Raw genomic sequence first — 24637 nt, forward strand, 5'->3', positions numbered from 1 at the left:
CTAACATGTTCTGACCGTTTGCTTTACCATAACAAGACATTCAATATTCTAATTAATGTTAGTTTATCAGCACTTTTAAAAAACACTGCTGTGACACGTAACGTCTGACCTCCCAATCAGCGGGTCAGGAGGTAATAGCTGAAATGTGTTGGGCTATGTGTCTCAGTGAGTAAGTGGAACTGTCACAGCATGCCTGCTGAGAGAAGAGGAAACAATAATGAAATCATGTACGTGCGCAGAGGTGAACAGTGCCAGACGAGGTATCGCAGACATCCCGTGGGTCTTCACCACCGGAAAGAGATAAACCTGGCCAACAACACACTGTACAGATTGGTGCCTCCTGCAGAGAAAGCCATTAGCTGTTTAATGAAATACAAATGATGGAAAAGTTCCAATGTTCATTTTTCAAAAGGCAAATATAAATGCTTCCTGTATTTTTGTGCTTTCAGCTTGTTACAGGTACAAAATATGCCATCTCCATCTTCCTCCGGCCATCCAATAATTGAATGCATTTTTCTCAGAACTACTTACTTCATGAATATAAAGACCGGGGATATTTCATAAGTGAACCTGTAAACAGAGAGGAACATATGTGCCTTGATGAAATGTAAAATACATGGGAATGGGCAAAATGAGAAAAAAACTTTGCTTTAAAGTCAATTTGGAAATGAAAAAACATCTATTTTCTAAATGCATCTTTAATGTCATTGATGTCATATATGTCGTGACTTCTCTAATCATTTAGTCCACTTAAGCCAGGGGTGCTAAACTCAATTCCTGGAGGGCTGCTGAGGTAAAGTCCCCATGAAAACTAAATGAAAGTTGTTTGGGTGTTAGTATAAATAGATAAGTCTTAAGATTATCTATAAGGCAGTGCACTCCAAAACAGAGACAAAATTTTCATTTAGAAGATATAAGCATTCAAAGCTTGCAGTTCATCACTTCCGCCAAACGGCTCAACTCAATTTTTTGGATGTCACATCGTACTTCATTATCTCGTCAAATCTTCTGACCAATCAAATGCTCTCTGGAATCCGAAGTTTCAGCCCCCTGTACTTTAGATAGATGCTGTGCAGCTGCCAGCTAAGTCAGTGACTTTTTCACAGTGTATTTCTTGTACAGTGGATGGCTCGTAGTGCACAGTGAAGGCGATAGAGAGTGATTCGACTTCAATTTCGACATTTTTAGGTGAACCATCCCTTTAAAACTTGCTCTTTTCTTACAATACACAGCAAGATCACATTCAGTCAGCATCTTTCTGTATAATTTTCTGTATAATCACAATATGAAAGAAATTATAATCTCAAGCTTGCTAATATAAATATAATGAATAATGCATTATATTACTATACTATCTGCTAAAAATAGGTATTTTTTGATAAAAAAATACAATAAATCAATGTTGGAACAGAATTAGTTTCATCCCTATACCTAATTTTAAATGTGTTGCAAACATCCCTGGCCACCCTTATACATTTATTGTTCTGTTCATTCATAATTATGATATGAATTTTGAAAAAAAAAATTAACTCTTGACTTACATGTTTGTATTTGCTGTGGAAGTCAACCATTCTCCTGCCAGACCAATGATGTCATATCCAGTTGACAGTTGGTTAAAAAATCTTGGATGATCTGACAGCATTAAAGGACAACATTTACAAAAGCCTACACTAAATAACCCATGTGATTTAGCTTGTTCTTACCTTTTTAACTCATATATACTGTATATACTCACATATTTAAGTGTGTCTCTGCAGTCCACCAACAGCTGCTCCAGGTTATCTTTCTGGTCAGGGATCTCCAGGCTGAAGCCCTCCAGGCCTTCCTTAAGCTGGTGAAGATAGTGGAAAAAAAGTTTGAGGGATTTACTGATGTAGGCCAGCAAGATGTTTACCAGCTCCTGGATGAAGTGCTTAGTTGCTTCCTCTCCATCCTCAGCAGGAAGCAGATCTAAACAAACACAAAAGATGTATCAGTATGGAGTACCTCAAGGCTCAGTACTAGGGAAGCTACTCTTCACGCTTTATATGTTACTCTTGGGAGATATCATCAGGAAACATGATGTTAGCTTTCACTGTTATGCTGATGATACTCAGCTCTATATTTCTTCACGGCCCGGTGTAACACATCAATTTGAAAAACGGTAACACTTTAGAATAAGGTTCCATTAGTTAATGTTAGTTAACTACTTTCGTTAACATGAACTAAGCAAGAACAATCCTTCTGCAGCATTTATAAGTCTTAGTTCATGTTAATTTCAACATTTACTAATGCATTATTTAAATCAAAAGTTGTGCTTGTTAACATTAGTTAATGCACTGTGAATTACCATGAACTAACAATGAATAACTGTATTTTCATTAACTAACATTAACAAAGATGAATAAATACAGTAATAAATGTATTATTCATTGTTTGTTCATGTTAAGTAATACATTAGCTAACATTAACTAATGGAACCTTATTCTAAAGTGTTACCTGAAAAACTAATGTAATGCATAGTCGATATAAAAAACTGGATGACTAGTAATTTCTTACTGCTAAATTCTGAAAAATGAATTATAGGACCTAAAAACTCTGCTTGTATTAACCCAGAACACTGTCTAAGACTTGATGGTTGCTCTGTCAATTCTTCATCATCAGTTAGGAACCTAGGTGTGCTATTTGATCGCAATCTTTCCTTAGAAAGCCACGTTTCTAGCGTTTGTAAAACTGCATTTTTCCATCTCAATAATATATCTAAATTACGGCCTATGCTCTCAATGTCAAATGCAGAAATGTTAATCCATGCATTTATGACCTCAAGGTTAGATTATTTTAATGCTTTATTGGGTGGTAGTTCTGCATGCTTAGTAAACAAACTACAGCTAGTCTAAAATGTAGCAGCAAGAGTTCTTACTAGAACCAGGAAGTATGACCATATTAGGATTTTTAGGCTGCATTAATTAGGTAAACCGGAACGGGGAACACTTCACATAACACCCTATGTACTTGCTACATCATTAGAAGAATGGCATCTACGCTAATATTTGTCTGTTTCTCTCTTATTCTGAGGTCACCGTAGCCACCAGATCCAGTCTGTATCCAGATCAGAGGGTCACTGCAGTCACCCGGATCCAGTACGTATCCAGACCAGATGGTGGATAAGCACCTAGAAAGGACCTCTACTGCCCTGAAAGACAGCGGAGACCAGGACAACTAAAGCTCCAGATACAAATCCCCTGTAAAGACCTTGTCTCAGATGACCACCAGGACAAGACCACAGGAAACAGATGATTCTTCGGCACAATCTGACTTTGCTGCAGCCTGGAATTGAACTGCTGGTTTCGTCTGGTCAGAGGAGAACTGGCTCCCCAACTGAGCCTGGTTTCTCCCAAGGTTTTTTTTCTCCATTCTGTCACCGATGGAGTTTCGGTTCCTTGCTGCTGTCGCCTCTGGCTTGCTTAGTTGGGGTCACTTCATCTACAGCGATATCGTTGACTTGATTGCAAATAAATGCACAGACACTATTTAACTGAAAAGAGATGACACCACTGAATTCAATGATGAACTGCCTTTAACTATCATTTTGCATTATTGACACACTGTTTTCCTAATGATTGTTGTTCAGTTGCTTTGACGCAATGTATTTTGTTTAAAGAGCTATATAAATAAAGGTGACTTGACTTTACTTGACAAAATGCACATTATTCTCACAAATGATGTGTGATTATGGTCCTGTACCCTCACAATTTTTTTTTGTTTTTGTTATTTGGCATACTGATTACCATTTGTAGTATAACCTCAGTTCTACTACAAATAACATGATCTATGGTTAGTGTAGCAAACCATGTTTAATTTGTGGTTACTGTGGTTAACCATATAACCATGCTTTTTTTTATTTTATTTTTTTTTAAACCATGGCTAATTTTCATGTTTTCAACTTTTTAAACTCTCTCTTCTTTTATTAACTGATATGAATGTGTTCATGCTCTTCAGCTCCTCCACACTGACAGATGCTTGGAAAAAAACAGAAAGGGGAAAAAAAGAAAGAAAAAAGCAGGTTTATGTGAAGCAACAGAAGCACTGTACTTCAAGGCCAATTATTTCACTTTTATAAATCCTGCTGGCTTCTTTTCAACATGCTGTAGGGAAAAAAGAGAATCTTTTACTTGCCAGATTTATTTAGAAGTTATAAGGAAAGCTTTTGTTTAAATCTAAAATCTTAAAATCTGACAAATGAATATCAAAATCCACCATGCATACTGCTATTATATTTGTATAAACAAATACATTCTTAAAAATAAAGCTGCTTAAAAGGTTCTTCACACAGAAGAACCATTTTTGGTTCCACAAAGAACAATTCAGTCAAAGGATCTTTAAACAACAATCACTTTCTTAACCTTTTTAAATTGTGAAGAATCTTCTTTGACCGCAAATAAACTTTTGTGAAACAGGTTGTAAGATGTAAAATGTTCTTCATGGAACCATTTAGACAATAAGGTTCTTCTATGGCATTGTGGAGCACCTTAATTTTTTTAAGAGTGTACAAATATTATTATTATTTTGTCTTTGATGCAAATCAGATTTCATTTTGTCCATATGACTACATTTTGATATATAGAAGCTGGTGTCTTAGCTTTTCAGTGAGGGCGGGCCAGCAGAGATCCTATTTAAGAGGAGCACAATGGAGCTCAGTCTTTCAAATGGTGTGAAAATAGCTTGGCCGAAGTGAATAGAGGGAGCAGCGAGTGAGATATGAAGGCTTGTTTTTGTTATTTCTTTTCACTGTTTTTAATCAGGATGGCCACACTGCTTCCATCAGTCTCATTGGTTAAATAATTTCCATGTTTAGTCCTTGAACATTACCTTGCCTGGCACAAGTGCAGCCATGGCAACTTCACTGAATGGAATAGTCCCTTTCTACATTAACCTGTAAATGAAGATTCCACGTATTGGTAAAACACTGGCTAATGGATGCCTTTTTTTGTTGATGTTTTAGACATGAGTGAAATAAGTATTTTTTTTTTGTGTAATTTCTATATTTTGATCATTTATTATGCCCCAATGCACTGCAAGATTATGTGACTGACATGAATTGTTTGCTTAAAAATGAGAGAAGAAACAAGTAGAAATTGAAGAAAATACTCGGCCTGTTTATGCCAAGAAAGAATACTATAAAGATCACTAGAATGATAGCTTAGCATCTACACCAACAGATGTTATAACATTCTGTTTATTATAAGTGTGCACTGCTGCTTTAAATGCTTGACCTCTATAAAGTCAGGCGCATTTTGATTGGCTATCAATGTTTTTATTGTATCAGCTGGAAAAAAAAATGCTTTAACCAAATTGCTTCTCTGTGTTGTTATTGTTACAACTCTCTTAGAATTAGAATGAATTTTATAACATCATAATTATATTTATCATTATAATTATTGACCTTGGTGTACACAGTCCTTAAGAGGAGTTTCACCAAAAAAAGTGGGCGTGAGGGCTAAGATTTCTAGCAATCCCATTGAATGAGACCCTAAACTGTACAAAAGGGCTCAGAAAGTATAGTTGGAGATATCGTAATTACATAATCCACGTGCATGAATGACCAAAGTTGTATTTGTACGTGAGAAACTGTGAATTTTAGATGAAGAGTTGCTGAGTTGTGATATTTAGGGAGCGTGTCTCTTTGAAGTATTGTGGAAAACTGATCTATCAGAAAATATATTTGGTTACATTTCGTTTGCGATGTCAGGTGACCAAAATTCTATGTAAATTCAATGTCTAATATCAATGTTAATTTGATGCCAAGTACCGACCTGTGATGTCTGACATTGATATTTGTTGTTTTTAGGTTGTGCCAACATCGTGACGTCCAGTCCAGTTTGGTTCCACTGTGAAAAATGGGGTTTGTGAGTCCTGAAAAATTACAGGTGTGAGTAGTGACAGTAGCATAATTAATCAGTTAAAATAGGACTAAGAACCATAATCTGCTTCTAATGTGTGAACGTGGCCAGTGTGCTGCTGGTGTTAAATTCAGGAACCTCAGATACATGCACATACGACTGAAAAACGTAGGAGCTGGCCTGTGGTTTAGCCCGCTGTAATATTCCATGTAATAAATATACCACATTTTCATTCCTTCTTCCTAGGTCTAAATGTTGCACTTCAGTGCAGGAGGTCTGTTTTATTGAAAATCATTCCTCTGGTGCACAGTCAAATTGAAGAGCAGTTTGTTTTCTCAAGCAGGCATCCAGTAATCACACCCCAGCAGGCCTTGCAGTCTGGTATGCTTGCTTGAGCACACAGCGTTTTATATGCACAGTGAAAATTGTATATTCACAGCACACCTGTACAGTTTATAAGTTAGCTTTTAAAATTCCCCAAACTTGGTCAACATGAGTATTAATTAGCTACATACGTACGTTAGGATCTATTGACATGCTTGTTAATGTGTTTATGCACTTATATGGATAAGCAGATTCACAAATTAATTTTTTTGAACACTCCAGTGGGTCTTTATGACATGCAACATGGTAGTAAATACAAATTTTTACAAAGTAAACGACACAAGTCACTTAAGCAAATATAGACATTTGTGTTTTGCAATTTTTGTGTTATTTACATGAATTTGCTTTGCTGGCTCATTCCACGTGAAATTACTTGAGGAAAGGAGTTTTTCAAACCAGCCATTACAGATCTGCAGTCATATATGCTGTCAAAGTTAATGGTTTAAGAATTCTTAATATTTTATGTTTTATGTTTATAGCATCTTAAGACATATGTACACAAGTCAACAAAATGATTTTCACTGACAAAACTTCTTGTGTAGTATGAGTAGTTCATAAAAGAGTTTTGTTTTAAAATCAAATAAAATGCTGATACAAATATGAATAAGAACCTGAAATCATTTAAATATGTGTCTTTTAGGAGAGCATGTTGTTTCACACGAGTGACAATTATAAAATTCTATAAACCAGCTCTGGTTCATCAAAGCATTGAAAAAAAAAAATAATAATAATTATTCATGCTGCACTTAATTAACATTCATGATCTAAGCCTTTGCCATTTCTTGATGTCATACAGCCATCTGTGTTCAGAACTGTCCCCAGCCTGATAGAAATCATCTTGCAATTGATAAGTGGAAGACAATTGTGTTTATATGTTGATTACAAACTTAATATTTATTTTATGAAATACAGTTTTTAGTTTTTTTGTTTGCTTTGGCATTCATTTTAATTAATGCAGATAGTTTGTTTTAAAGGCTGTACTAAAAAAATAAAAGGGTGGACCTTCATGCCGAACATTTTTCTAAAAATCATGTTTTCATACAAATTCATTCAAATTTGCTATCTAATAAAATAGTTCTGTTTTCCTGAGAGATTGTGAGGATTTGGTTGTCCAAACCCAAAGGCATTTGGGAAAGGCCTTTGTCAGTGATGTAAGAATTTAATTAGTTCTTCCAAGATTTTATCTGGAAAAGCCATATCAACTCGAAAGGTATATGGTTTACAGTGGTTTAAAAATGTTGTAATTTTTGTGTTATTGTAATAACACATTTGAACTTAATTGTATAAGACAGTGTAAGAAAATTTTAAATTCTCACATGATATTGTATCCCACACTGGACCTCAAAAATCCTGAGTGTATTAAGTAATTCTGAGATGTAATTTTCTTCCTAAAAATTACCTGCCAGTGTTTCACCAACAAGCATTATAGTCATGGAAAATCTGTTTTCATCAATATGCTGTCATGACAAGGAATGAGATAAACATGTTTTTATGTGTTATGTAGGTTTAATTGTACAAATATAACTAACAGAAGTGTGTTAAATGGCTAATTGTGCTTGTTTTAAGGCTAGAGAGAGATGTAAGAGGAATGCCAATTATGACAGCAGGGACAGAATAGAATCAGGTAGAGAAGAGCAGTCAGTGTCAGTATATCATCACGTCTGCCAGGATCTGAAGTGAAGGTGAAAAGAACTTCAAAGCTTAGAGAAGATTTTAGTCATAAATGGATGTGAAATTGCTTATGTTCCCAGTATTGCAGTGTTAATGCATTTTTTTATGTGAAGTAAGGACAGACAGATGAAAAAAAAGGAGCATAAAATCCTTGTAACAACAGTATTCAGTTTATTGGTGAGTGGGATCTTCCAATTAGACACAACACACTCTTAACAGTTTTAAATAAGGAGCAATGAAAATCCATGATGCAGACTATGAAACATAATATCTTCAGAAGTTACATGAGTGCACACATTAGGAATTTTGTTTAACTGAATAATGGATGTGCCCATAATTAAAATTATTTAGATATTTGATATATAAAATGATTTTATATATATACAAAATATTAAAATAATTATTATTATTATTATTATTATTATTGTTGTTATTGTGTGAATTTAGGATAGTTAAATTCAAGCTGTAAATTGAGCAAATGGCTAAAATGTTATGATGCTTGTGAGAAAGTTAGGAATTTACTCCGAAAAGGCTTCAGAGCTATTTTCTTATGAAGTAATATATGGTACAAGTTATTCATATTAACACGAGCTCACAGAGCCATTGCACATGTTTAAAAAATGTAAACCAACAAAAACAGCACAGTTATAAAACAACATGCCGCATGTACCGAAACCATAAATTCACATTTAATTTCATGAAAAGCAGGTCTATAGGCTTACATTAGTGAGAGTGGTTGAGTGCATTAGTCTATTGCTGTGTGGTATTGGGCTATAAGCACTCTATGTACTGTGCATATACAATCACTCACCTTTGCCTTTGATCCCTTAAAAGCAGTGCTACTTTGTATGCAGTTTATTTTGATTTTACATTTCTTAGAGTTCTTATACTCATCTGTAACTCGTGAAATATTTCTGATGTCAAGAACATGGGTATGTTTTATGGGTGAGTGGGTGTTCTGTCTCCAACTTCGACTGTCTCCAACTTCGACTGACTCCAACTTTATTTATAAAGCACCCAATAAAACAACAAAGTTGACCAAAGTGCTGTACAGTAAGTTCAACTAAAAGAATATAAAGGCAAATATTAAAATCAACAATACACAGCATACCAGACAGACCAAAGGATAACTACAGCAACAATATCTCGGCACTCATTCCTGATCAAAGGCTAATGATAAAAAAAAAGGTTTTAACTGCTTCTTAACTTCAGTCAGAGAAAATAATTGACACAAAGACACTGGCAAACTGTTCCAAAGCCTTGGGGGAGCTGCCAAAAATGCACGGTCACCTCGGAATTTTTATTTTGATAGAGGAACATGTAGGAGATTTTGTCCATTCAATCGTAATGATCTCTTCGACTCTTGAACTTGAATATGATCAGCAATGTATGGAGGGGCTATACCATGCAGGGATTTAAAAACAAAAATATATATTTTTTAATTAATTCTATAAGATTCTGGTTACCAATGCAATGATCTCAAAACTGGAATAATGTGATCATACTTCCGAGTACCCGTCAGTAGTCTTGCAGCTGAATTTTGAACCATTTCTAATCCGTCCAAAATTTGTGAATGAGGATCGTAATAAAGTGAGTTGCAATAGTCTAATCGAGAAAAAATAAAAACATGAATGAGCTTCTCCAAGTCTGTACGTGCTAATTGGTAGAAGCTAACTTTGACAACTTCACTAATTTGAGAGTTAAATTTTAAAGCACTTTCACAGATAACACCCACGTTTTTTGCTTGATTTTTCCTAAAAGGGCTTAATGTTGCCATATTTACTCCAGCCTTATAATGACCAAATATACAGAGAATATACTTTCTCGCCGCATGGTGGACAGCGATGGCTCCTCGAGTTTCGGGCAGCCGGCAGGAGTCCCCCGTTCCCTGCTCCTCCCCATTCTTGGTGGATGCAGCAGGCTCCGTCCCCTCTGCAACTCACTCCAACCCACTGCCTTGAGCGTCCACAGCGGCAGACTCCTTCGCCCTGCTCGATGGTACCGCGGATTCACCACAGTGTCTAGGGACCTTTGGCAGGACATCCCTCATTCCTCCCGGGTTTCGGCACCAATATAACAATATAAAAACGTAATAGTCACGGGAAGAAGGAGACAGGAACCAGTGGACATTTGGATCAAAACTTTAATTACAAAATAAACACAAAACAGCGCGATGGACCACACGGACGACTGCCGCGCACAAACAAAACCGAACACAAAATAAAACCCAGGCCTGGTTCTCTCTCGTCCTTCACTATCACAGCTTCTCTTTTGTATCCTTTCGATCTCCTCCGTGGGACTCGAGACCAGTGAGTGGCGCAGGTGTCGCTCATTTCCAAATCACTCCTCGCTTCGTTCCAATGGCTCTCGGCCCTGCCCCACTCGTCACACACACCAAAATGAGGGACTTAAGGCATCATTGAGGATTGTGTGTGTTTCACCAAACCTTGGTCTATTTTTTGTCCTCATTTTGTTTTAATTCTTTATGTATTTATTCATGTACCCCTTAGGTAAAAGGGAATAATATGTTAAGTTTGGGTATGCAGCATGCCAGAGCGGACTGCTGAGGTTATGAAGAACAAGGGTCAACACTCAAAATATTGACTCATTATATTTTATATTTGCTAATAAATGCTTCTACATCTTATGATATACTTTGATATAATTGTTTTTCAGTGTATCATAGAAACATATGAAAAAAAAAATCTACAAATACTGAAGCAGCAAACTTTGCAAAACACAAAATTATGTCACTGACAAAACTTTTGGCCATGTCTGTACATGGAACAAGGAGGAACAAGTTGTTTTTTTCTTAAGAGTGTATCTTTTATGATGTCTGCAAAACTTAAAAACATAACCATTTAAAAAAGCTGCCTGGATGCATTTGTGCAAGTTAATTTTGTAAGGTCAAACAGGAGAGTGTAAGGTCAGATAAATAAATGCAAATGTGCTTGAATATGAATTTTCTGCATAATCATAGTGTTTTATATTTTTTTCATATACAGTCACTTTTATCTCTTAGTCATCAGCTCGACAATGGATTTATCTGTCATCCAAACAGAATCTTAAAATCACAAATATAAAAAAAATAAAATAAAAATATGAAAGTGTAACAGCAGTTAAGTAAGTCTTTGATGGAAGCAGTGAGTTCATTTACTCACTTAAGATTTGTCAGAAGAAATGAACACACAGATTTGAGTGAAGGTCAGAAATCATTAGAAACTAAAAGTTAGATTGTAATTTTTGAAGAAATACAAATATATATATAAAAAATGTATGTCTGATGTGTACTCTTTCAAATAAAATAGAATTGATTCTTTATGTCAGAAAATGTTCATGTTAATTCATCTAATTCAGTCTCTCTTTTCTCACATTCTTAGACTCATTTCTCATTTTAAAAGCTGTGTCACTCATCCGAGCAGCTTATTGTGTGTGTGCTTTTGTGTGGCTCTCAAACAGGAAATCATTTCAGCTTTAAAAACATAATATCTTCAAGAGGCTGCTGTATATAAGCTCGAATGCACAACAGCCTGTTGTCAAGTAGATATAGACAGCTCTTAATAATCAGTTATAATGATATTAATAATGTTTCAAGTTTTATTCAATTATGCTATAACCACTGTCCGTCATTAGTCAGCAAACAGATGCCCCCATCCCCAAATTCAAACCATTGCTTGAACATCTTGTAAAACTAGGTTTGATGTTTAAACAAATGGAGCTATATATTTTCCCATATAAGCCTGATGATGCCAATAGTTTGTGTTTAATACAATATATTTTGTCTTCTTAATAGGCACACAAGGTTTCAGGGAAATGCAGCCCAGCATTTTGATGGCTACTACAGAGCCACCATGTTTACACTTTTAATAGACATGCTGAGCTTTTCCACTTTTACCATGCTTTTTTAGACTTATTAGGAAATAAATGTGCTCATGTGTAATTTATTTACCATGGCAGAGGTATTAGAAAATTTATTTACAATGGCAGAGGTATCAGAGATCTAGAACAATATGAATGTGTGGATATTCACAATGCTCAAAATGTGTTCTGTGGCCCTGAGCTTCTTGAGGTTCACTGAGTTCTTTCTTTTTTTGTGTGTGTGTGTGTTGGGGGTCAGGTTATTCTTAATACACCACTGCAGGATGTGCTGGACATTTTCTCTTCGTGCTGACCCTGTATACTTTATAATAAATCTGGAGAAGGAATGTTTTCAAGCCTGAAGAGAAATTGTGTGCTCAAAAAACAAAAAACAAAAAACAAAAAAAAAAAAACACTGATTGTTTGCAAAATGTTGTCACTCATTTTTATCATTTTTATTTCTTTTCATTTTGATGATTATAACTGACAACTAAGGAAAATCCCAAATTCAGTATCTGAATCAGTATATAAAATTTGAATATTACTTTAAATCAATACAAAGAAAGGATTTTTAGAAATATTGGCCAACTGAAAAGTATGAACATGAAAAGTATGAGCATGTACAGCACTCAATACTTAGTTGGGGCTCCTTTTGCCTGAATTACTGCAGCAATGCAGCGTGGCATGGAGTGGATCAGTCTGTGGCACTGCTCAGGTGTTATGAGAGCCCAGGTTGCTCGGATAGTGGCCTTCAGCTCACCTGCATTTTTGCGTCTGGCACATCTCATCTTCCTCTTCACAATAGCCCATAGATTTTCTATGGGGTTAAAGTATATATGTATTTCTTTGGTATTTGTCACATCTAAGCTATCTTATTTCTTGATGCCTGGAATTCAGCAGAGACAAAGATGCAGCTTTCAGTTAAACATAACTTTTATTGTTTTCCCTGAGCACATTTGAAACAACTTTTATGAAATAAATATTGAGCATTATGTTTAGTATATAGATCTCATATCCTGACCAAAGGGACCAAGGGCTATAAGACCCAATAACTGCGGTCCTAGGCAGGTAAATAGATGGTGGTTGAAATGGCAGGAATTGTGATGTTTCATTAAACCATTTTGTTCATATTTTGCATTATAGCTACAGTATAAGAGAAATCAGAACATTATCAGATATTTTAAGAACTAGGCAAGAAGCTAAAGCTAAAAATCTTTCTACCATATCAGAATGTCTCTCAGTGTTTGTTAACTATGGATATGATTATTTTTAAGTCTTGTACATTTAAGCAAACAACAACCTTCATTATGAGAAAGCACACAAAAAATCATATGCAAAGATGTAAAATGTAAAAACATGCATTTTCTCATCTCACCTAAACAAAAACATATTTAGTATACTTTAAAATGAATAAAAAGGGTCAAATGCAAGCTCAGAATATTACACAAACCTGTGGAAATTAAATGTTAAATAAGATAAATAATAATATACTTTAGATTAGGGAATGCAGAACATTTTATAAATGACTTATTAAGTCTTTTACACATCCTCTATAACAGGTGTTGAACACTTTTTAGTGTGCAGTGTAATTGAGAGTATAGACAGCTGTCTTCTCTGACACACATGGAGTCTTTAACTCTGTGCACCCGATGTGAGCTTCAGTGGAAGGTTCATGTCATCACTAGATCCCATACACTCAACACAGAACACAAGTCTGTGCTGATGAATGAAATAATTTAACACAACCCACTGGAATCATATGGCTGTAAGGCATTTATAAATGTTTATCCACTTCAAAACAAATAAATTACTAAAATAGTGCTTTAGCATACCTGCAAGTTTTCGCTTTTGAACACAGACCAGCTTACAACTGCATCAATAAATCACATACTGATCATTTACTAATGGTTTGTTCACCATTTGTTCATGATTAACAATTGTTTATTGAGATGATACAAAACTATTTTGACAAAAATACTTTAATGATTTATAAATGATAAATAATGTATCAACTAATACACCATTTACTAATGATCTGTTTGATTTATTTTCATGATTTAAACATAAAAAAAAACTTTACATTTGTAAATCGTTAGCATACAACGTATTAATCATTTATGAAAGTATAGTTAAGGTTTGTATATAATACATTAATCATTAACTAATAATTTATAAATTACTTATAACTGAAAGTTATTATTAAGTGTTACTTATTAGGAATGTAGAATAAGGTCATGTAGAATAAGCAATAATATGTGCTTAATTAGTACTAATAAATGGCTAATATTCTAGTAATATGCATACTAATAAGCAACTAGTTAAGAGACCCTAAAATAAAGTGTCACCAAAATGGGTTACGGGATGGTCAGTGCTCCTCTGATCAGACAAAACCAGTTCAATTCCAGGCTGCAGTAAAGTCAGATTGTGGAGAGGGCTCATCTGGTTCCTGTGGTCTTGTCCCGGTGGGTGTCTAGGAGACAAGATCTTCACTGGGGATCTGTCTCTTGGGTTCATCTAGTTGTCCTGGTCTCCAATGACATGCAGGGCTGCAGAGTTCATCTCTAGGTGCTGATCCACCATCTGGGCTGGATACGTACTGGATACGTGTGACTGCAGCGACCATCTGATCTGGATACAGACTGGATCTGGTGGCTACGGTGACCTCGGAATAAGAAATAAACAATGATATTAACATAGATGCCATTCTTCTAATGATGTAGCAAGTACATCGGGTGTTATGAGAAGTGTTTCTGGTTTTCCTAATTAATGCAGCCTAAAAATCCATTAACAGATTTGAATATTAGAAATGTGTTTGTGTGTTATGTGTAAGCCAGGTTTAAGAGATGGGTCTTTAATCTAGATTTAAACTGACAGAGTGTATCTGCCTCTGCAGAGTTTTGGTGCTAAATAGAAAAAGGATCTGTCGCCGGCAGTTGATTTTGAAATTCTAGGCATTATCAAGTTGCCAGAGTTTTGAGAATGCAGTGGATGTGGAGGACTATAAAGCAATAAGAGCTCATTCAAACAGTGAGGTGCTAAACCATTCAGGGCTTTATAAGTAATAAGCAAGATACTTAAATCTATACAATGTTTAATAGGGAGCCAGTGCAGTGTCGACAGAACCGGGCTAATGTGGTCATACTTCCTGGTTATAGTAAGCAACCACCCAATAAAGCATTACAATAATCCAACCTTGAGTTCATGAATGCAAGAGTTAACATTTCTGAATTTGACATTGAGAGGTCATAATTTAGATATAGTTTTTAGATGGAAAAATTAAGTTTTTTTTAAATGCTAGAAACGTTATGTTGTATTGTGCTGTGCTAGGTTAGGTTAAAAGTCATTTGTAATAGTTTGCACACAAATTGGAGAGAATGTTATCAGAAAACTTTTTATTACAATTACTATTCAAATTTAAAATCCATTTATTTTTTGTTAGCAATGTCAATGCCGCCAGAAAAATCAATTTGTGCTGACATGTTTGTGTGTTGAATTATGCTCTATTATTGCTGATTTTAAATGAATGTGAAATATTTCTTACTTTCACAAGTATAATGTATTACTTTAGAACATTCTTCTACCTCAGCTCTTTCTGTGCACATTTTTTTTTTCTTCTTTTAAATAAAACTTTCTATGTGGTGTTTAGCTCAAGGACATGCTGTGTACCATACTGTGAATGTTAAAAATCTCAAGGCTTGCTTAAGTACAGTTGAAAACATGGCCATTTAATGTAACAAGACAAGAGGATGATATAGGAAGATATAGGTCTACAGAAACACAATTTTTTCTTCATATTTTTATGCATTTCTTACACTGGGGGTCAGTGAGATGTAGCATGGTCATGACACTTAAGATCATGTTGCAGTGCTGGTGTGAGATGGAAATTCTAAAGTTTCCTACAGTACCCGTAGGAATACCTCTGACTTATGAAGCTATAAAGAATGTAAGAGGCCTGCTCTGATCCAATATGCAGCCTTCTTGCTTAGGGGTTTCACAAGAAACAAAGTAGGAGGGCTTGTATGTTATATAACAGCTTTGCATTTTTTTTTTCTTCTTGAAAACCCATTATTGCAACTTTGCTTTTTAAAACTGGACTTTTAATGTTGGTGTTTTTAATCCTTTCCTTTTTTAATTTACTTATTTAGCACCAACAATTTATCTGAATTTGAAATGAAATTTATCCCTTTGAGATCGACGAGAAAATCTTACAAATTAAGATTTCAATATGCTCAGTTATGGGGGATTGGAACTGTGCAAATATTAGGATTATTATTAAGCATTAGTCAGATTTTTTTTAATATTGTTTTTGTTACTGCAATGCCATAATCAGTTCTCTCTCTCTCTCTCTCTCTCTCTCTCTCTCTCTCTCTCAAAAAAAAAACCTTTCCTTAATGTATCAGCATTACAAATCTCATTAAATTTCTTCTTTTCCAGTTTCTATTTTTCTTTTAACGAATACTTGTTTGTCTCACCTCTTCACTAAACTTGATTAGCTGTTGTTTGTACAATATTCATAGTGTCTATTCCCATGTGATGATCACAGAAGGGGTCAGTCCCTGTCTTCAGGCTCTGTTGACTGTAAGTGATTTTCTGCGTTTGGGCATAAAACTGTATAATCAATAGGCTAAAGAGAGTAGTCAGCTCTGATTCATGAGCCTCATTAAGCATTCATAAAATGCTAATGAGGTGATTTGTTAGATGCTAATCCAAACCTGTAAATAAAACAATGGGCAATATTAATCAACAATTATTCTGGTCCTCAAATTTGATTGCCTGAGCAGTCCAACAGCATTGTGACCTTTAACTATATGTATCACTTCTAGTTTTCTGTAACACTAGTTTATTCACAATCAAACCTAGTAACCATTGGATAGAATCATTAAATCATTCATATAACCAAATCTTTCAAACAGACTATGATAGAAACTAATCAATTAACTGTCTTTATAAGTTAATCACTTATTTATTTAACAGATTCATTTAATTTATGGAATATCTTCAGATTTATTCAGAACTTAAAAAAAGTGACTCTCTTTGAGTGAATCATTTGATCATTAAAATAGCCAATGCATTCAAAACACTAATTTACTCAGAAATTAAACAAGTGATTGTCACAGTTAATCACTGATATGTATGTATATATATATATATATATATATATTCCTTGCAAGATACAATCAGTGATTGTTCCTTGAGTTGCTTAATTTTAGAAACATACCACCAAAATGCTTCAAGTAAATACCTCCTATAAAGGATTTTATGTATTTGTTGAAAAGAGAGGCAACCCCATTCATACGCTGACCTCCTTCTGATATTAGCTTACATTCATCCATTAAAACTGCCTATGATTGGTGGAGATAGCTGTGGGAGGAGCCTGGGCTCGTTGTGCCAGTCAGTGGCTGTAGAGGCAAGAGTATTTCACTCTCCTGCCTGCCAAGTGCTGGAAGCTCTGGAGACCGAGTACCTCACTCCAAACACTGTTTGCACTTCAACAGTGTTGAAACAGAGTCAGCGTTTTCAGATTCAGTCGATTGATGCTGTCTCCTGTCCTCTGATTCCCTGTTTGCATGTTTCTGTCTCTATTTTTTTTTACATTCATTTATTTTTGTTTTGTGTAGCTTGCAGACAATTTCCAGACGTTTTTACTGATTTGGAGGAAGAGTTATCACAGAGGTGAGGTGACAGATGCTCACACAGTACCTGCTTTCTTTGATCTACATGACGGATGATGTTCAATTCAAATTCACCAGACTGAAGCAGACACAGATCAAGCCACTGACTACGGATATTTAGGGAAATGAACACCTCACTTCATCATGGACTGCAGCAATACCGGAATCACAGCCAGGGAGCAATACCAGTGGGAAAGCCTGCTCAGGGCGAGAGAGGATCAGCCTCTGGATGCTATGAGCAGCTGCTCATCTCCACAGAGGTCTTCCTCACGCTCGGGCTTGTCAGTCTCCTGGAGAACATTCTGGTGATTGCGGCTATTGTCAAGAACAAGAACCTTCATTCTCCCATGTATTTCTTTATCTGCAGTTTAGCCGTAGCAGACTTGTTGGTCAGTGTCTCCAACGCCTCAGAAACAGTAGTGATGGCACTCATCACAGGGGGCAACCTGACCAATCGCGAGAGCATCATCAAGAACATGGACAACATTTTTGACTCTATGATTTGTAGCTCACTGTTGGCCTCCATTTGGAGTTTGCTAGCCATCGCGGTGGACCGCTACATCACAATCTTCTACGCCTTGCGCTACCACAACATCATGACTCAAAGGCGGGCGGGCACCATCATCACCTGCATCTGGACCTTCTGCATGGTCTCTGGCGTGCTCTTTATCGTGTACTCGGAGAGCACCACTGTTCTCATCTGCCTTATCAGTATGTTCTTCACCATGCTGGCACTTATGGCCTCGCTCTACGTCCACATGTTTCTTCTAGCCCGACTGCACATGAAGCGCATTGCTGCTCTCCCTGGCAATGGCCCTATCTGGCAGGCGGCAAATATGAAAGGGGCCATTACCATCACTATCCTGCTAGGTGTATTCGTTGTGTGCTGGGCTCCCTTTTTCTTGCACCTCATCCTCATGATTTCCTGTCCACGGAACCCTTATTGCATCTGCTTCATGTCCCACTTCAACATGTACCTGATCCTCATCATGTGCAACTCGGTCATAGACCCTCTCATCTATGCCTTCAGGAGCCAAGAGATGAGAAAGACCTTCAAGGAGATCTGCTGCTGCTGGTATGGACTGACCTCTCTGTGTGTATAAGATTTGTTTCTGTTAGACATCAAGATACTTATTGAGATGTTGGCTTGCAATACAAAACTAAGCAACCATCATGGGTGGATGCTGGGAATGTAGAAGATTTAATTACACTGCATAGCTTGTGTGATTATTTAACCCGATCTCATAAAAAGTGTGCATAAATAGTATGCCAAATAAAAACGAAAACTCATGGTATTGATACACAAAAATGGATTTTGGCATGTATACGCTACGCAGTGGGTAGGTTTAGAGTTGTGGGGTAGATGTTTAACATATGTAAGTTAAACCTGTGTATCATATGCACGCCAACAAATTTAATATCACATGCACACAAAAACGGTATATTATATTCATGCCAAACACATATGTATCATATGCATGCCAAAGTCCATTTTTGCATATCAATGCAAAACGTTTTTGTTTTTAATTTTGCCGTACTATTTATATGCATTTTCATGAGACTGGGCTCAATTATTATGCACACACTTACAGGATTTGATAACCAGAAGGATTTATTGACATGCTGTTTTGGTATATATATATATATATATATATATATATATATATATATATATATATATATATATAATTGCATTAATATTTTGCCTGCTGAATAAGACATAAAAAATCAAAGTGACAATATTTAAAATCTTTAAATGACAGAAAATCCATGGCACCATGTGTTGTGATTCAGTGACTCAAGCACACGCACAATATTTGGCAACTGCAAAAATGTTCTCTTAGCAGTTTGGTACTTCAGTTATTCAGCTTGAGAACCATTGCTGCTTTAAAAATTTGTTTCAGACTTATTAATTTATTTTTGTATTTTGTAAGTTAAGATGATTTTATTTAATTTTTTTAATGCCATTTCATTGTGTCAATAAAACAACATTTAAACCAGTAATTATGCCTCATGTATTTTGTATTATTTTGTATTTTTTGTGGAACTGTTAAAATTACAATAGATTTGATGGTCAGGTAGGAATTTTGCTGTTGTGTCTTGGATTTTATTTCATTTTCCTTCCTTTCGGGCTTCAGAGTCATGGAGCTCAAAAGGTAAATATCTGTATCATCTAGTGAAATATTGCCTTCAAGCTCTTAGAAGCTAAGTCTGTTTAGAAGCTTACCATGTTGCGCTGAATAGACTCTTAGTATGAACATAAAAGGAAGGATTTCTGTCAGTTTGCACAACCACAAAGCTCGCATTTATATCCATGATGTTCTTCTCTGTAGTAATAATACTTGAGGCCAATGCAACTTCATGCACTAAAGAAAATATTGGGATTAGTACTCTCAGCAGGCTGAGGTCTGTGTACTATGAGTTGGCATTCATGTTAGCAATGACAATGTCTTAGCTGGTGTCAGACCCTCTGAACGTACACAATTTCAATTCTGCCATCTTTTATCATGGGCACTCTTTACTAATTATACGTAGATGGTTTGAGCCAGTTGAGCTGTGTGTAACAAATCTCTAGAGCAACAGTAAAAAATTATGCTCATGACCACCGATTTGATGATGACACCACAAGAACGCAGTTCTTAGTAATAATTCTAGTCTTTAAATATGAATGATATATGGCACTTTTAGTATGTACTCTAATATAATAAAATACTTGTATGTGGAGAGAATATGATAGAGAAATAGAGAGAATGAACCCCAGATGGTGTATTTACAACAGAAACACAAAATGTTAGCATTGACAATGTCTTAGCTGTTGTCTGACCACAAAATGTTTCTGTGACTCACATATTTTACACATATTTTATTTAGTTCCATGTATTAAACACATTCAATCACACATAAAACTTGCTAAAACAGAACAGAGGCAGAGTTACGATGGCTAGATGAATTGATTTTTCATACTTATCTAGTCTAAACTATCTAAATTAGGCCCTCTTTTTCTTTAATATGTGAATTACCCTTATGCCCTTTTTACAGGCTTGGACAGCTGCCTAATTAAAAGCCATTTCCCATTTGTAAACCCCGGGGATTCTCCTGGTCCAGCAATCTTTTTCAGCTCAAAGAATCTGAAAAGTCTATGAAACTGTTAGTCTGATGGAAACCTATCCTATTGTTAATTTCATTTGCAGTCTTTATTGGAAATGAAAAGCCTTCTCTGCCCCTGCAAAATATCTGAAATTATGTTCAAGCAGACTGGTCACCCGTTAGCATGTGCCATTAATCACAGTCCACCAATTACTCAAAAAACAATCAAGACTCTCTCTCTCTTTCTCTCTCTCTTTGTAATACACACTTATAAAAGTTATTTAGAGACTCAGCCCTTTCTAGGTATAGTTGCTCCATACAGTTTGTTTGCAGAAAATCATTTATTATCAGGACAACAAAAGGTCAGCTCTGAGTAATCTATTAATCAGTGTAAGTGTCACATGAAGCCCTTCTTTGGGCTTTCTTCCCTCCCTATTCATAAGGCCCACTGATAGTGAGCCATTACGTTTAATTTGACATCACAATCCACTCACATGCAAAAGTCCTGTAGAGATAAGTACATAGATTGCAGCTTCATAAGAGGCTTAACAATGATCTCTTTGGTTCCAAGTCAAAGTCTGTCTTATCACTGAAAACAAAACAAACAAACAAACAAACAAACAAACAAACAAACAAACAAAAAACCTATATCTGAACACATGACATGTCAAGTGTTTCTTCCACGTGCATGATAGATTTTCACAGCTTCAAATCCTTTTCTAGGTATGCATAGAAAGGATATCTTTGAAATGGAAATGCAAATGTGTGAAATGGAGGCAATTTCATCTTTCTTCTCATCTTTTCATCTACAGGTTTCTCTGTACTTCTCCTGTTTTGGTCACTCAGATTGATTGGATCTAATTGAGCATGGGCATATTAGACATAATAGCTCTATACATGGCTGTGTCTCGGCATAAAAGCCTGAAATTATTTGTGAAAGGCTCCTTTCCTTAGCTATTTGAGGTTGGCTAAGGTGGGAGGAGTTATAATTTTAGTAATTTATTTGGTAAAGAAAGAAGGGGAAAATATAGCAATGAGCCCAAGAGCATCATGATTGGTCTTGACAATCAAACCTGCCATGGTTGGATGAATAAATAAGCGTGGCCATTGTTAATTTTGCCTAACTTTATTTAATTAGCTTTATTTTACTGTGTTATTTGATTAATAAAGATGCTTTTCATTTTGCAAAATACCAGTAAGACGTTTTTTTACATATTCCGTATTTTCAACAGACATAAACATAAACATAAACATAAACATTGAATTGTTTCAGGTCAGTGAAGTCTTTTCAGTGAGTCTATACATTGTTTTTGGGGGAGTGTCTATTAACTTATTCATCACAATATTTAATTAAGTAGATGTGGCAGATGTTGGAGGCTTATAATGGATTGTAAAAAGTTGTTGTTGGTAATTAAAGAGATTAAAGAGACTATTTTGTTTAGTGTGTTTTCATTTGTTTCAGACTCACACATAGTCATCAGTATGGTGATTATTGTTCATTTTAAGTAAGCTGGACCTAGTTCAAATGCATATTATTTATTGTCAATAAACCAGGAAATTAAATCTCCAGTCTAAAGTAAATGTTAATGCTTTGTCACATGATTTCTACTGAAAAGTTAATATGCATATTAAAACAAGTGTGATCAGAATTTATTTCTGTGTTAAAAGACATTTAAAAATGCTATATTGTAGGCATGCAATTAAAATGAAATAATCAGAATGAAACAGATTAAATTTGCTCACTTTATTAATTGAGCTAATATAATAATGAATTTATCTGAGATGTAGAATTGTAAATAAATAAATAAACAAATAATAATAATAATAATAATAATAATAAAAATAAATAATTATGTGATGTTATATTTCTGAATTAAAAATCTGCGGTTTGAATTCTTGATAAAAAAATAAATACATTTTAACTAAAAGTAGTTTGGTATTATCGTTTAACCCTTAAATACATACATTGGGTGTTTAGTGACCCACCACCTTTTCTTAGGACCCATCACTCCGAAAATGTTTTTTAGGCCTGAAAACGCAAGGCGCACCATTTTTTTGGTCCAGTATGCGTTTTTTTTTTTTTTGCTGCTAGGCAACCACCAAATCAGTTGACCTATTGATCAAAGGATTATAGCATAAGTGCTCTAAAATCATTGGTTTTTGCTTTTAAGTAAACTCTCATATTAGCAGAAACCTTAAAAGTACAGCTCTGGGTAACCCGTGACAGACACCAAATGTTTCTCCTTCATCATTGCATTACTATATTGAATTACAATTACTATATTCCAGAAAATTTAAATGTCACTGTCATTTGATGGTGGATGGGGTGAATAAGCTGCCAAAATCAAACTATTAATTTTAAAGTCACTGAAAACTAAAAAGTCTGTTTAAAAATGAGCTGTGGGGTGAAAGCATGGTTGCATCACTTGACATTTTAGAGCCATTAATTGATTGATTAAAAAAAATAAAATAAAACAAAACATTTGTTAAATATCTATGAAACCACTGTTGTCACGGTTTTACGCTGCCTGAAGGAATACGGAGTCGAGGATAAACAGAATAAGGCTTTTAATATATCCAACACAGGGGGTATCCAACATGGAGCACAGAGGTAGACACACGTAAGTAGCAAGTGGCAAATGAAGACCCGACAAAACAGAACTGAAAGGACAAGGCTTAAGTACAAAGGATAATGGGGAAACACAGGTGGATGGAATCATTAAATTAACAGGGACATGGAACACATGAGGAATAGAATGGACACACCTGGGAACTAATCAACCAAACACGGAAAGACGGAAACTGGGTCACGGGCAAAAACACATTAAATGAGTCCAGGTGTGTGACAGTACTCCCCCCTCCCGGTAGGTGCGTCCTCGCACCGTAGAAACAACAGGGGGAGGCGTGGGTGGGAACTTGGGAGGAGGTTCCGGTGGAGGACGGACTCCCAGGAGGGGGCCAGCAGACAGGGACCACAGAAGGAGGAGCCAGGGAGGAGACGGAGGAAGGAGCCAGGGAGGAGACAGGAGCAGGAGGAGCCAGATGGTCCACCAGAGACCAGCCAGGACGGAGATCCAAGGTGGAGTTGACGGCGGGAGGAGCCATGGTGAAGGAGGGGTCGACGACACCAGGGGGCCGACAGGCGGAGACTGCACCGGTGGGTGAGGAGCCCAAGATGGAGCAGCACAGCCGCAGAGCCAGGGGGACGTCGAGGTTCCGGAGGGCCTAGGTGGAGCAGAAGGCTCAGGCGACCAAGGCGGAGGCAGGGTCCTGGCAGACCGCTGTGGAGCCGGAGCGACCGAGGATGGAGGTGGAACCGGAGGGAAGGAGGAGCCTGACAGAGCCGGAGGGATGGAGTGACGAGGTGGAACCAGAGGAGTGGAGTCCCGAGGCGGCGGATGGTCGACGACTGACCAAGGTGGAGCCGGAGGGACGAGGGAGCCCGGTGGAGCAGGTGGGATGACAGGCCACGGTGGAGACGAGGGAGCTAAGAGCCAAGGCGGAGCCGCTGGGTCGAAGGACCGAGGAGGAGTCCAGGGCTCGGAGGCTGGAGGCGGAGACAGGGCCTTAACACGCCAAGGCGGAGCTGGAGACTGGCAGTCCAGCGGCGAACCACCGCGCCCCGATGGCGCGGACTGAGGGTGAGCTGCGGGACTGGCTGGCACCAGCAGGGATGACGAGGAACTGGCTGGTCTAGGAGGAGGAGAGAGGAGAAGGATGGGAGGAAGGACAGGAGGATCAGGACTGGACGGAACCAGCGAAAGAGGAGTAGAGGGACCAGCAGGTTTGGGAGGAGGCGGGAGAGGGAGGCTGGGAGGGAATACAGGAAACAGAAGATTCAGAGCTGGGCGGAACCAGCGGAGACACAGAAAATTCAGAGCTGGGCGGAACCAGCGGAGACACAGAAGATTCAGAGCTGGGCGGAACCAGCGGAGACACAGAAGATTCAGAGCTGGGCGGAACCAGCGGAGACACAGAAGATTCAGAGCTGGGCGGAACCAGCGGAGACACAGAAGATTCAGAGCTGGGCGTAACCAGCGGAGACACAGAAAACTCAGGGCTGGGCGTAACCAGCGGAGAAACAGA

The 24637-nt window shown here is 36.8% G+C and overlaps 1 protein-coding gene and 1 pseudogene across 1 annotated transcript; one reads left to right on the top strand and one right to left on the bottom strand.

The window, feature by feature from the left end:
* Positions 1 to 1972, bottom strand: part of LOC127951440 (glutamate decarboxylase 1-like) — a 2815-nt pseudogene extending 843 nt beyond the window's left edge.
* A 15268-nt stretch (positions 1973 to 17240) lies between these two features.
* On the top strand, positions 17241 to 19084 carry LOC127951337 (melanocortin receptor 4-like). Its single transcript, XM_052549184.1, has one exon. It carries the CDS (start codon positions 17590 to 17592, stop codon positions 18565 to 18567), a length of 978 nt encoding a protein of 325 aa, XP_052405144.1. The 5' UTR covers positions 17241 to 17589; the 3' UTR covers positions 18568 to 19084.
* Positions 19085 to 24637: the final 5553 nt, after the last annotated feature.

This window comes from Carassius gibelio, chromosome B2 (assembly GCF_023724105.1).
Source record: "Carassius gibelio isolate Cgi1373 ecotype wild population from Czech Republic chromosome B2, carGib1.2-hapl.c, whole genome shotgun sequence".
Lineage (NCBI taxonomy): Eukaryota > Metazoa > Chordata > Actinopteri > Cypriniformes > Cyprinidae > Carassius > Carassius gibelio.